The sequence below is a fragment of the Fusarium solani genome (assembly GCF_023522795.1).
Source record: "Fusarium solani strain SB1 chromosome Unknown bctg00000001, whole genome shotgun sequence".
Classification (NCBI taxonomy): Eukaryota; Fungi; Ascomycota; class Sordariomycetes; order Hypocreales; family Nectriaceae; genus Fusarium; species Fusarium solani.
In genome coordinates, this window is record NW_027072156.1 from 943,205 (window position 1) to 957,600 (window position 14,396).

The 14,396-nt window shown below is 53.1% G+C and overlaps 3 protein-coding genes across 3 annotated transcripts; 1 reads left to right on the top strand and 2 right to left on the bottom strand.

Annotated features, from left to right (window-relative positions):
* Positions 1-199: 199 nt before the first annotated feature.
* On the top strand, positions 200-752 carry MRS44_002402 (uncharacterized protein; the record flags this gene model as incomplete). The annotated part of the gene is made up of 3 exons (XM_065622810.1): positions 200-373; positions 427-538; positions 586-752. 3 exons carry the CDS (start codon positions 200-202, stop codon positions 750-752), a joined length of 453 nt encoding a protein of 150 aa, XP_065478882.1.
* Positions 753-1,441: 689 nt separating this feature from the next.
* On the bottom strand, positions 1,442-3,155 carry MRS44_002403 (uncharacterized protein; the record flags this gene model as incomplete). Its single annotated transcript, XM_065622811.1, has 5 exons — positions 1,442-1,654; positions 1,707-2,543; positions 2,600-2,711; positions 2,773-2,873; positions 2,925-3,155. 5 exons carry the CDS (start codon positions 3,153-3,155, stop codon positions 1,442-1,444), a joined length of 1,494 nt encoding a protein of 497 aa, XP_065478883.1.
* Positions 3,156-4,463: 1,308 nt separating this feature from the next.
* On the bottom strand, positions 4,464-10,389 carry MRS44_002404 (uncharacterized protein; the record flags this gene model as incomplete). The annotated part of the gene is made up of 3 exons (XM_046284856.2): positions 4,464-4,794; positions 4,846-10,158; positions 10,217-10,389. The coding sequence occupies 3 exons, from the start codon at positions 10,387-10,389 to the stop codon at positions 4,464-4,466; spliced, it is 5,817 nt and encodes a 1,938-aa protein (XP_046126977.1).
* Positions 10,390-14,396: the final 4,007 nt, after the last annotated feature.

Consider the following 14,396-nt stretch of genomic DNA (forward strand, 5'->3'; position numbering starts at 1 on the left):
TGATATTAAAAGCGTTCTCATGCAAATCAAACTCTTCCTCCTCTTCTTTTCTTCTTCACCTCTCGGAATTTCTTTCTGATCTTTGCTAACAGCCCAGGCCCTTCACTCACTCGAATCACAGTCACAACGCCTCACCCATACCCACATACACCATCCACGAAGCCCCTATTCAACAACAGTTCCACTCACAACATTCATCATGCCTTCCCCTGCGTTCAGACCCGACATCCTCAAGCTGCTAGGCTGGGAGAATTGGGACCCGCTGAGAGATGAGGCCATGGCGAACCTCGCCAGAAAAAGGCGAATCTGGGCTGAAAACGCTGAGGCTCGCGCGGCGAGTCTTGAGCAGGAGATCCCGCCTCCCATCTCCAACGTGAGCATGTCTGCTTCCCTGGTGACGCGGGCTCGTGCTGATTATAGATTCAGGGGGCCATCAACGCGCGCGGCGATGACGACAACGCCGAGTCCCGCCACTGGGACCAAGAAGATCTCGGCCTTAGAGCACTGTACGGCGACCAGGACGACGTGGATGAGGCACGTAGTCGGACTCCGCCGAGGATTCTGACTCCTCTATGGATGATTCAGATGAGGAGCTTTCCGTCAAGGACCCAGATGACAGCAACGACGAGGGCAGCGATGAAGAGGATTCTGAGGATGATGGTGATGACGACGACGATGAGGGCGATGAAGATGAAGATGGCTCTAGTGAGGAAGATGATGGGGGTGACAAGAAGACACAGCTCCGGAAGTAGTGGTTGACTTGATGGACATCTAGCTTGGGCATAGGTGGTGAACAGGATTCAGGGGCGATATGGAAGGCGACAAATACCTGGTCTGATTGGCTTTACTACATGCCTCATATTTTGAGCAGATATCATAACTAATGTAATGAAAAGTATTCGACTTACGTGGATGGTCCACGAGCGAGGAATGAGGAGCTAAGTGCGTGAATGGCCGTTTCGGTGTTCTGGGACAGAAAACAAGGACACGGAGGAACAATGAAGTCACAAATACTCTGAGCCAACACCAGGCAAACTCTACTAATAAATAGGATGGATATGGGAGAGGATGTTCATCGGCGTATACAGAAATCATCCTAACTGTTGGTCAGTTAAACAGTAAGAATCGTGGGGAGGTTCCAACTCTTATCACAGCACATCCTCATCAGCTCATCCAATACACCAAGGCCAACGTACAACATCATATTCATTCAATGCCGCCTCACAAGGCCGCATCTATTAATCATTACTTTCTCGCATGGCTTCCAGCCACTAGATACACATGAACCCATAGTCCCGTCTTTTGTCTATATACAAGCCGCCCAGCCACCCTCCCTTGCGGGGTCTGGCTCAGCTTGGTGCGTCCATCAGCGTAACCCAAAGAATTGCCAATCACTTAACATCCCTCTGAAGCGTCGTGATATGATTCATTGCTTTCGAGTCTAGGCAGCCTTGTTGCTGGTCTTGCGGGTCATAACCTTGGTGATGGCATGTCGGATCGTCACACCAGCCTTCTCAATGTCCTTCTTGGACAGCGCCGACGTGATGCAGATTCTCAGGGCGGGCTGGGCATACCACACGCCGTCCTTGGGCTTGATGGCATGCGAGAATGGCTGAGTCTTGGTCCTCGTGATCATGACACCGTTGGCGAGGGACTGCATTTCGGTTAGCATACATTTGTCACATCTCACAAACAAGGGGACATACCTCTTCCACGCAGTCCAGCAGGATGCGCTCCTGATCCTCAAGCTCCAGCTTGCGGGCAGCCACAACCTCGGGCTTAAGGGTAACAAGCATGACGGGGTTCTCGGGGGCACTGTTGCAGACAACCCAGTCGCTGCGGGGGTCCAGCTGTGCCTTCATGGCCTTGATGTTCTCACGGCACTGGGTCAGGATGTCAGGGTTGGACTGGAGCAGGTTCAGCGTCTCACTGGCGGTGACGGCCAGCATGGCAGGGAGGGCAGCGGAGAAGGTGTAAGAAGAAGAGGTGATGCGCTGATGCTCAACAACATCCTTGGGGCCAGCACAGAAACCACCACCAGCGCAGAGAGGACCAGCCAGGGAGCCGATAATCATGTCAACCTGCTGAGGATCCACGTTCTGGTCCTCAGTGATGCCACGGCCAGTGCGGCCAAGAACACCAAAGGACCAGGTCTCGTCGAGAATGACACGGAACTTGTGCTTCTCCTTGAGCTCAACCAGACGAGGCAGATCGATAGAGTCACCAGAAAGCTCAAACAGACCCTCAGTAACAACAAAGCGGCGGGTGAGCTTCTTAGCCTTGGCCTGCTCCTTAACAACAGCCTGCATGACACGCTCCAGATCATCCATGTCGTTGTGCTCGTACCAGCGGATGTTGCTTCGCGACGACTCCAGACCCTTGCGGATGGAAAAGTTGACGTTGCGGTCAGCGATGATGACGTCGCCGCGCTTGCAGAAGGAAGGGATGACGCTCGAGATGGTGCTGAAAGCCTGGGCGTAGACGATGCAGCCCTCGGTGCCCAGATAGGCGGCGATGTCAGCCTCGGTCTTCATGTGGACGTCCTGGGTGCCGTAGAACTGGGGGGTCCGCAGGGGCCGACTCCGTAGGTGCGCAGGACCTGAATGGCCTTCTCCTTAATCTGATCGTTGGCGTTGAAGTTGTAGAAGTTGTACGAGGCGAGGTTGGTCACGGTTCGGCCGTTGGAGAGCTTAGACTTGGGACCCGTAGGACTGTATGTACATATTAGCATCGAGTACTGCATCATGATGGCCGATAGGAGGTGATGCTCACCCAACGAGAACAGGAAGTCGTTCGCTCTCAGCCACCTCGAAAGACGTCTGCTCAGTGACGAGAGGCTCAGGAGTCCACTCATCGATCAACTCCTCAATTTCCTACCGCACATTAGCAAGCAGCCCCTTATTCGTGTATCGCATCGTTCTTACATCCTCCCTGAGCTTGACAAAGTTCTCCTTGCGCGTAGAGTAGGAAGGCGACAGGAGGTAGCGGATAAAGTAGAGCAGAAGCACCAGCTCAATGGCGGATCGCACGGGGTCGTTCTGGTAGCTCGACTGGATGTAGCGGGTGAGGACGGCAGAGCCGGGCACCTTGTGGAAGTAGACGAGGGCCTTGTCGACGTGCTCGCTGACGCGGGCCTGGAGGGCGTCGAGTTCCATGGCTGTGAATGCCTTGCTGGATGATTGAGGAAGGTATGTGTCGGTCTATGCAGGGCGATCGAAAAGGAGAGTCAGGTCGTCTTCAATTTCACCGTCGTCGAGATGCCCTCTTCACGTGCGTGGTTGGAAAGTCGAGGTTCGCATTCTTGCGTCGACGATTGATTCTGGCGGTGATGGCTCGACTGTTGCATGGGATTTCCAGGGGCCTCCCGCTAAAAGCCCGTCGGGGGCGTCATTGGCTGCACTGATTGGCCACTGACATCAATGTCGGCTCGCCCATTAAACAGGGGTCGCTCAGGCACCCGACGCTGCCTCGCTAAGAAAATTGGGGGGCATTTCTGATTCAAAATTGCAGAGGTTCCATGTTGAAGATCAATTCATTCAAAGAGGTCTGGAGCATAGTCCACCAAGATTGTTTGATGCTCTTGATAATGAGCCAGTCGTTGGTGGATCCAGCACTGCGCGAAGATGCAACCTCCGCCTACCTCTACGTGTGATGAACGACGTGCACGAGGCAAAGTACCCTCTACTTTATGATGATATTTGACATAAAAATATCAAGGACTGTCATAAAGTTAGATGATATTCTGATGATTTTCTATCAATTATACGATGACCTCTCTCATGACTTAGGATAGGCTAAGGAAGATAAGTAGGTAGCGATTCTCAGGGGACGATGCATGCAGTTAAGAGCATCAGTCACTGACCGGATCACTGAATGATAGCCCAAAACAAGACGACGAGGACGGACCTCGCCTGCGCTGCCATTAACTTGGAGGACTTCAACTTGAAACAATGATAACAGGGATCCAATGTTCCGGATGCCCCCGGGAATTAAAGGCCACCCCTGACGTTGGCTTCATCATCGCTCACAGACCACATGTATCACTCGTGGCGAGAAATATTGTTCAACATTATTTGCATTTGCGTCTAAAAATTGCCATGTGTTTTTCCTTTCATAGTACACATTAGAATGAGGTAAAAAGTGCGCCTTCCCTCCAAAAAAAAAGATCTCTCAGCCCAGTTCAGCCAGCGAAAGCCTGGTCTGATTCGTCTCTCATCCTCTGTCTGTCTATAAACTTGATCATGTGCGGTGCAGGACCAAAAGGAGATAACGAAAACACGAATCCCTTGCAATTTCTTTAACTTTCGAAAAACAACAACAGAACCGACGAAAAGACTTTGGATGCGCCCATGAATGCATGCAACTCGCTGACAGCCACGCAATCGTGGACCTTGTCCAAAAGCATAGACTCTTGTCTTTTCAAAGGTCAGGTGGTGGGCTCTGTTGCCCCCTTATTCCACCCCTTAAAACAGCTTGATCTTGGCCGTGACCGAGGCTCCGGCACCAGTCGTCTTGGACTTGCCAGCTCCAGTGTAGCCTGCCATTCCAGTACCAGTCTGCGACGTACTGTTGGTGTTGTCGTGCTTGAGATCCGTGGGCTGCACCAGGTTGAAGCCGAGGCCGCCCAGTGATGATGAGATAGCATCTCCCACATACTTGCCGGCAACCACGGGTCCGACAATGAGCGCGATGAACACGATCAGCAGAGTGAAGTACAGGATGGCATATCGGATCACGCGTCTGCGGCGAAGCTTGGACTGCTTCATCGAGTAGATAGGAGGTCGAATTTGACGACTGTTGCAATTGTTAGTTTATACCCAAGTAAGCCATGCGATAGAAACGTACCTGGGACGAAGCCAGAACAGCATCATAGAGTGCAGCATGTCGACCTTGGGAATCAAGATGACAGGGGCCATGAAGAAGAGGAGCCAATGGCCCAGAATAAAGTCGGCTGAGAACATGGACAACTCGGTAATCTTGCAAAGGAATTCTCGGGCAGGCTGAGATATGCTGTGCCATCCCATTGAGTACCACTTTCCGGTCCAGAAGGCGATGTTGGAAGTGTCCGACTTGAACTCACGAGTCAGAGCCAAGGACACGATAAGCTTGACAAAGAATCGTTGAATCGCGGTCGCGGCGATCATTCCAGCCATTGTTCGCGAGAAGTTGAAGCCCTCAAGAACGAACATGCCCAGGAAGGAGATGAGGAGGAAGATGACCGAGGTGGCATGCGCAATACCGGCAAGGACACTGCCAAACTTCTTGCAGCACATACTAAGCACTGGTCCCATACAGCAGGCCATGCCGAACATAGCAGCGAGAACACCTGCGTTGACACCAATGGGGGCGAACGAGATGATAAGCAGTCGAATGAGCGAGTCAGTCGGCTGGATCTTGGTCTTGACATTATCGGGCTGGATCCTCGCCACAACACCAGTCTGCGCGTTGATGAACAGATAGGGGAGAATCGTCACAACAGCCAGCATCAGAGGCGAAAAGATCTCGCTGAAGAAGATGTTAGCAAGCGGGGCTCGGGGGACGTCAGCTGACATCTTGGCTGAAGGGTCGCCCAGAGTCTTGCGCTTGTAACCCGTAATGCGAGTTCGCGAGAGTCGGCAGTACGAGATCCAGGACGAAGCATGACTTCGCGAGTTACCACGTGAAAGCCAGCGGAGGTAGTCTCGGTAGTCGATGAAGAAATCGTTCCAGGCAAACTGATGGGGGTTATACAGGAAAGGCGAGATGGTCAAGGCCAGCAGAGTGAGCCAGAAGTAGATGAGAACGCCCTTCCAAACTGTGAGGGTCGCAAAGAGAAGCATCATGAGAAGTCGAGCTCCAAAGTAGATGGCGGGGCCTGCGAATCGAGAGTACAGGACACCAAAGGGAATTCGAGCTGTGGCAAAACCACGACCGGTACCAATGTATCGCGCACCACCAAACGAAACGTTCTGCTGCACAGAGTTCGCGTAGATCTGACAGACGAAAACTTCGAACATGAGAGAGAGCGACGAGAACTGCTTGGTGAGACGGAGAGCAGCGCGCCAGGCACCACGTTCCATGCACTCCTGGACGATAAGCGGGATGAAGGAGAGAATCAGGACGAAAAGAATCGAGACAACGCAGCGGTAGATCCAGTCCGTGAGCGCATCAGTGTTGGCACAACCAGTGGGGAAGAGAGGGTCGGTGATAGGCACGTCTCGGTTGTACCTGCAAGGAATGGTCTCGTGGCGGAGGGCTCCCAGGTTGACAAGAGTAATCATGAACATCTGAACCGAGAACATAATGAACATGTTGTTCAGATGGAAACCGGGATGGGCGTAGTAGAAGGAGAGGAAACGATCCAGAGGAAGCTGAGTGCCGAGGTAATAGTACTCGCGAGACAAGAACTGTTCACCCATACCCGTGCCGATCTTGGTTGTGAAGTTGAGGACGGAACCGAAACCCAAATCACGACCCTTACCACACTGGAAGTACTCGCATTGCTTGATACGTCCTCCGCGGAGAAGGGCAGTCATACCGGCGTAAATATCCTCGTTCAGATGCAGACCCTTCTGAGCCTTAGACACACCACCACGTGTCGTCATGAAGACACCGTTGAGGAAATCGGGATGTCCGTAATGCAGCTTGCCACCAATCTGAGCCATAGTTCGAGCAAAGAGGGTACCGAATGTCTGTTCCTTTCCGGCGGCAATGTCACCAAGAATGCCAATGTTCTCTGAGAAAATGTACTCGCGAGCACCAAGGATAGCAACGGGAGATCGGACTTCGTTCTTGACACCAGGGGTATAGGGAGAAACATTGTCGGTCTTCATCTCCTCGAACTCGGCAAGAACGCTGCGAATCTTGAGACACTCCTCGAGATAGTTGTCCTGGTTGGCGTCGATGAGCTGGATGTACTCTCCACGGTAGAAGATGATGGAGTGGTTCTGGTTGTCGGACTTTCCGTCACCGAGAATGGGGTTGCCAGAGAGCTGAACACGGAACTTGGGTCGACGCATGCCGTTCTCCATGATCTCAGAGTGACCATCGACCAGAACGGAGTAGAGCTTGGGCTCCTCGCCTTCGGCAGTAGGGGCCTCCTCGTCCAGGTAGGCAATCTGAAGGTCAGGATAAGCGCGGAGAAGGAATTCGGCGTTCTCCATTTCCTCCTTCTTAAACTTTGAGTAGCGCTGCATCGAGACGACAATCTTAAACTTGCGACGGGCCATGCGCTCGAGCTCGCGCTCGAGCTTATCCGTGTTGCCTCCGAACATCTGAACAACCTCGGGGTTCTCAACGCGGTAGAGAAGCTTGATGGCACGGCTATAGTTCATGAAACCAGAGATGGTACGGTACAGAGTCTGGAAGCGGAGAGAGGCCCAGATACGGGTGCGGAGAGTGTACTCGGGAGCCGAAGACTTGAAACCGATGCAGTAAAAGGGAAGGTCGTCAATCTTGCTCTTGGCCGTGTCCTTCTCACCCTTGTCGTTCTCGTCGCCGTTGTACTGCGAGGTCTCGTCGGCAAGAATCTTGGTATCCTTGACGAAGCAATCCCACTCATGAGGGTGAAGCTGCTTGAGGTACTCAAGGAGGGTGACACGAGAGTAGGGCTCGTCCTCACGAATAATCTCACGGAGCGACAGGAGAATCTTCTCGCTGTAGTGGGGAATCATGACAGTGAAGGTCGGCATGTTGTCAACTGGCACGGGCTCCGGCATGGGGGTGGACAGAGACTGGGCGAAGAAGGAGATTCGGCGTTCAGCTTCGCTGTAGCTGGGGAAGAACTCGGTCTTGAAGGAGTGATCTTCCTGCGACACGAAGAAGGTGGGGGCACGGAGAGTTCGCTTGCCCTCCTGCTCCGAAGGAACCTGGTGGTAGAGAAGCTTCTGAACGTGGTCGATGGCCAAGAGATGCTCGCGATACATGGAGATGACAATAGCGTTCCAGATCTGCGAGATGAGAACCTTGGGCTTGTACTTGATCTCCATGTCGGTTGTGGCGAGGACCTTGGAGTAAATACGCTTGGGCAGGCGAGAGAAGATGTTTCTCCAAGGAGTCCAGATAGAAGAACCGATGTAGAAAGATCGGGCAACCGACATGAGCGTGTTGAGCAACACATACCACAGATAGGTATCGAGGAAGAAGAAGATGACGTCGGTGAAAGCCATCAGAGCCAAAACAATGGTGGGATGCCACTTGCAAAGTTCTCCCTTGAATAGCATGTTGTCGCCCAGGCAGCTGTCGACGTTCATGATAGCCAGGTATCGGACAGGATCACGGAAAGACAGAATCAGATAAGTGTACGAGACACCCATCTTGATACCGAAGACGACAGCCCACAATCCGTAAGACATGGCCATGTCATTTCCCTTCAACACAGGCCAGCTGGCAGTGAAAGTCTGACTAGCTACATAGCGACGAGTCTTCGTGCTCATGTAGCTGCCGAACAATCCACCAAGAGGCATGATGGAGAAGAAGATGAACGTGATGATGGCGATGATGAAGTGAACAATACCAATAATTTTGAGGATACTCTCCTCGAGCATGCTGGAGAACCCAAATACAACAACACCGGGAGCGACGTTCAGGATAAAAACCAGGAGGATAAAGAAGAATCGCTTCATCAAGTGCTGAGCACCAGCCCAGCGTCGAGGAACGTAGGCCCATTCAGCAATAGTCGCGATAAGCTGGATGAGAGAGGCAATTGCACCACCGAAACCAACGATAGAGAATGCCTTGCTTGTGGGTGGAGACTGGTTGACTTGCTGCTCATAGTTCTTGACGAGGAGAGTCGGGGCGTTGTGGGAAGTGTAGAACCAGAACATGGTCAGATGAATGATCCAGATACGGTTGAAGTTGACGATCAAATGGAACCAAGAGCGAGACTCCTTGTACGTCTTGAAGAAGCACTTCTTCCAGTTGACGTCCTTCAGTTTCATGTATCGCTCGGCAGGGGGCACATCGATCAGCTTGCTCTTATCCTGCAGGACGAGGCGGTCAATGCCCTCGGGATACCAGAAGAGCTGATTGCAGTCATCATAACCGATAATATTCTTGTGGTCACGCTCGCGACGAACATAAACGCCATCAAGAATCTCGTAACCCTGGTCTCGGAGGTACTGGTACAGGGGAGTGATAACGTTGTTAAGATAGGTGAACTCCTCAACCGGCTCAACGAGAGCCTGGCAAGCAGGCGAGTTGAGATAATCGTCGGCGCACTTGAAAATGAAGCACAGACACTCAGGCATGAATCGAACCTGGTTGGCCTCACCCCAGCATAGCAGGTACAGGGCGATCTGGCGAACACGGTCGTGCTGAGACATGCGATTCATGCGAGTCTTCCAGCGATACTCGGCAGCCTCGAGGCTGTCGTCGCCCTCCAGGTCCTGCAGGGTCTCGGCCTCGTTGGCAGCGGGTTCCTTCTTCTTCTTCTTGCCCTTGCGCTTCAGATTGAGGCCCTTGGCGTTGGCAAAGCCAACGGCATCATCAAGATCGAGGTGAGCAGCAAAGTACCACTTGCGGTAGTTGGCATTGTCACCACCAATGTAATCAGCGTGGAGCGAAAGAAGAGCCTGGTTGGGGGTCATGCGGGAGGCTCGCGAGTCGAGGAGAATCATGAAGTGGTCGTACATGTTGCGCATGCTATCCCTCTGGAAACCGAACTTGGAGGTCAAGTCGAGAAAGATGTCCTCCACTTCTTCCTTAGACAACGGGATCTGAGCGTCGGAGGTCCAGGCGGGATAGGGCTCTCGGGAGCGTTGACCAGCAGGAAGGACATTTCCATAATCCATTCCATAGTTGGGAGTAGAGGCGCCGGAAGAGCGGTTGCCACCATAGGAGATTTGCGACGAAGGAGGTCGGTAGCCACGTTGGCCGTCGCTGTAACCGTTATAATTCTCATCGCCTCGACCATAGTAATCCATCTCAGCAGCGCGGGCCATGTCGGATCTCATGGTGAAGTCACTAAAGGTCTCGGAATCCTCCTCGGAGCCATGGCGACCACCCTGGCCGTTGTAGCCCCGGTCGTAGTCCTGGTCATAATATCCACCCTGGCCTTGGCCTTGGCCATTGCCATTGCCATTGCCATTGCCATAGTAGTCGTCCTGGTACTGGTCGTGGCCATCGTAGTAGCCTCCGTCTTGGTGGTAAGGGTTGTTGGGATCGGCGTTGTAGTAGCCACTGCAGAACCGTTAGCAAGAAATGCAAACTTAATTCGACCAGAAGGCGGCAGGCTTACGATTCATCATAGTAGCCCTCATTGCGACCGTGGTTGTCGTAACCCTGGTCATAATACTGATCGTCTTGGTAGTAGGAGTCAGTGTTTCCACCTTGCTGATTCCCTCCCTGAGGCTGACGGCCGTAGCCATCGTCATACTGGTCGTGGTGACCACCGCCTGGGTATCCCGACATGTTGATTGAATTGTTTTATCTGCAAGGCGCGAAAAGAGCACGTTAGCATTGTCGAGAAATTGAGGTGCAAACCATGCGCGAAAAGAGGCAGAAGAAACCAGGAGCCAGAGGCAACCGGAGGCTCATGAGGGCAGATGATGTATGGGAGACGCAGGTACAAAGTGCAACCGCAAGCACAATCGACCACGCAAAACTCACCTCGAGGTACACATGGGGATAACGAGCGAGGTAACTGAGAAACCAGATCGGATGAGGAAGCAACGAGCGTGGCCGGCACAGCAAGACGTTGGATGCAGAGATGTTGTCAAAGGCCGAACGGGCAGTGGTTGTGGCAGGCAGTGCCAAGCGATGGTATGTAGTGTCTCGAATCGAAGGGGGTTGGACCGATCACGTCGCAGCTGGAGAGCGAGTGTGAAGCACCGATTCGAGGAAGAGGGGGGCGTCGTCGCGAAACGGCGAGACTAGGAAAAAAGAGCTGATGAAGCCGTAAAAAGAGTGTCGGCGATGCTAAATGCAAGAACAGCAAAGGGGAAGTTGAGCGAGGGTGGTTTTTGGTGGTTTGACCTTTGAGCAAGCACGGGGAGGGAGGGAAACGCTGCTTGTCTCGGCGCCGGGTTATCCAGGGCGAGTTTCGGGGCGTGACGATGTGGGGGCGTGTGCGCAAGGAACAGGGGGCGCAGGAGATTGACCTGGGTAGGATACGGATAGAGCGACTGCCTTCCGGGGATAAGTGGTGTTAGGGGGCGTAGTACTGAGGACTTGCGCTGGGTCAGGACATGAGTTATCGCAGCGAATCCAGGGAAATGTATTGGTTAAAGCTGTGATGTTCCTGTTAAATCATCAGGCGAAATATTAGAAGAAGGTATGCTCAAATTAACTCGGATCAGGACTCAGAATCAGGTAAAATTGAGTAATTCGAGGACGATAACCGAGGTGTCGTCGTTGAGTTTCAGCGGGCTTGCCGCAAAGCTTAGCGGGCGTCACTCACTGTAGCAGGCGTTATCGCGAATCAGCAAAGTACCAGATACCACCCGATCGACCAGCTCCTCTAACACTGCCGGCCTCGAGGTTGGCCTCCCTCCCTCCCTTCAATCAATCAATCCTCCCTCCCTCTTCCTCCGCTTGTCCTCCCCCTCGTTTCTTCGCACTCCCCCATTCGCTGCTTGTCTCTTGTTGTTGTTGTTTCTCCCCGCGTGTGCTGGGGGGACCAAAAACATTCCATCCTGATCCCGTCTCTCACTCCTCCTTCTTTTCAATCTTCCCTCCCTCCATCATCGATGCGTTGTCCAAACAGTGGATCGCCCGGCTGGTTTCCAGGTTGTCAGCTCCTCGTTCCTTGCTTTCCCATCCCCCCGTCCATCCCATCTCTGGATCCCAGAGGCCCATCGCCCCTAAACGCGCCCGCCAGTCGCAGCGCAAGCCAGGGGCGTCGACCGGGGGCGCCAGGGGATACGAGCTTCGATTGGTCAGCGGGAGGCTGAGAGCCAGTTTTTAGGGGGTTGGTTGGTCATTTTTAGAGGCGGACACTGCGGGTTCTTCGGGGGCATGGTGCTTGGTGTGCGAGTCCCGCCAGTACTTGGTGGCTACATCATCTGCTCTCAACTGGCCCTTGTCCTGCTGAAATCTTGCACTGAAATGGCTGAGGTAGGACTCCACAGAGTGAGATAGGGCCTCCGGAACCTTCGTACTTCAAGTATCCCTCGAGTACCGTTCAGAAATGGCCAGCCACGCGTCATCATTGGAGCGGAGCGTGCTTCCTTTGCTGGAGCCTCTGGAAGCCTCCACTGGGGCAAAGACGCCCCTGAACGGCGCATCCGGCTTGTCAAGACAATTTCTGTCTTTCTGGTTGACAGAGCTGCAGGTCTTTGCGAGTGAGCAAGCTCAATGGCAAGCTTCTGCAATTGTCGTCAGGTGCTGGCCTTGGTGTGGTGCACGAGACTGACGCGAGGGTTACAGATGAGCAGCCATAAACCGGTTCGACATTCAAACCTGCTTGGTTTTGAACCATATCAGGGCACAGGGCATGCTTGTATGCACGGGGCTATCATCGGCGTGTGTCTGGTGTAGGTTACAAGCAAGACGTTGAATTACACGTGTGTTTCGAGGCCCTGCAGTGCAGCACAGGCTGCTGGCTCCCGTTTTCACGGCTACGGCCACATCCGCGAAGCTTCCGGGTGTGCTGTGCTTTTTTGCCAACTCCGCCGACTCCGTGAAATTGAATGATGACCTTGTCCTTGCCCTCTGGTGATATGTATGTACCCCTGAGGTATTCCGTGTGGTGGTGGTGGTGGAGAACTCGCGAACTCGCGAACTCGCAAACTCAGCATCATGCCCCTTTCATCGCTCTAAGAAGAAAAAAAACGGGAACCTGGGTCCCTGGACTGGGTTTCTCCAGTCTTAGGAATTACACAGATGCCCAGACTTATGGCAGTTGTTTCAGCCTTGAGATGAAATCTCGATTGTTGAGGGGTTGGCGTTTGTTCAAAAGAGGATGGCTGGATGAGAAGGATGGGCTCCATCATGCAGGAACACGAACTTGCATTCTGCATCGCCACGCTCGTGAGACCCAAAGAGACGACAGACGACAGACGAGGCAGAGGCAGAAGAAGGAAACATGCCTATGCAAGGAAGCAGAGAGGAAAATGCGGTGATGCTGGGCAAGGATGCAAAGCGAAGCCACCCGCTGCTGTCTCTCCCCTCGGCCAGTTCCATCACGAAATTGGGCTGCATTCTGGCTTGCACCTTTCCCTCCCGCCATCATCAGCACAATTACAGCCGATGACGACGCTCGACGCGGCCTTCTCAATGCGCCTCTGTTAGTTTCTCGACAGGGCTACGTGGGTACATAACGTTACCCCCTGGTCATTTTTTTTTACACACGATCCCACAGCGATTCTCGATCCCAAATTCCAACTCGGCAGAGAGGCCGAGGCTGGGCTCTTTCATTTTTTTTTACTCTCAACGGGTCTAACGTTATCTATTGAGTTTTGGTTCGTCCAACCTCCCCAGTCCCAATCTGGCCATGCTGTGATCTCGTATCCACAACGCTAGAAGGCCATGCTTTTTTTGATAAGTTCGGCATCTCGAGTCGAGTCGAGCTTCAATGTCCCGCAGCGTGTCAAATAGGCCTGGCGTTCCGCCACCCGTTTACTAGCACGGACGGGGCTTGTTGGGTCAGACTTGTTCGGTTCGCGCGGGAACTGGGGTCGAAGATGAAGAAGAGTGATGACAAGATTGCTTCAAATTCGACAGTCAGAGAGGAGGAGCAGGAGAGAGGATATGGAGACCTCAGCAGAAATCCTCTGTCCCACAGCGGCACCAGCACGCTCTCTTGCATGCCTGCCTGTACCTCGCAAGTACCAGCAGAGATCGAGCGATGGTCGATCACCAGTCGGGGGACCGGTCCCTCTTGTTGGCTGAACTGATGTGGCCGTTGACTAGGTCTGGCGGGTCCTCCAAAAGTGGTCACCTCCTTTTCCCCTGTTCCCACTCGCTTCAAAGGTCCGAAGGATGGAGACGCGGGCTGGCGCGCGGCCAGGCCACAGCAGCGAATGTCTTTGGTTAGCCTTGCCTTGCATGCTTCGGCTCATTTTCGAGACCCATGGCCGCAATGTCTTGAGCGAGCCCTGTGTGGATGAGCTTGGTAATCTTCTACGTCATGGATTGCGATCCGTCTGTTGGCTGTGCGTGCCTATCCGTGAAATCTGAGACGTTTCGAAATAGTTGAACACCAAGGCGAATACCTGTGGGTGTAGTATGCGTGGCCTCAAGATCATCCCACTGCATACGTTGGCTGTCCAGGAGGATCTTTCAGCATAATCACAATCTTAGGCCAGCTCTACTTCGAGCAAAGGATAGTGGCCAAGCCTACCAACAGCAAATGCGTCTACCGGTTCTTCTCTCTTAGGATCATATATCTGTAACTAACCCTAAATACCCGTAAAGTACAGGAAAGGAGAAGATAGTCAGTTGGCACACTAGCTTGGCTACTTGACGGTGATTCACTG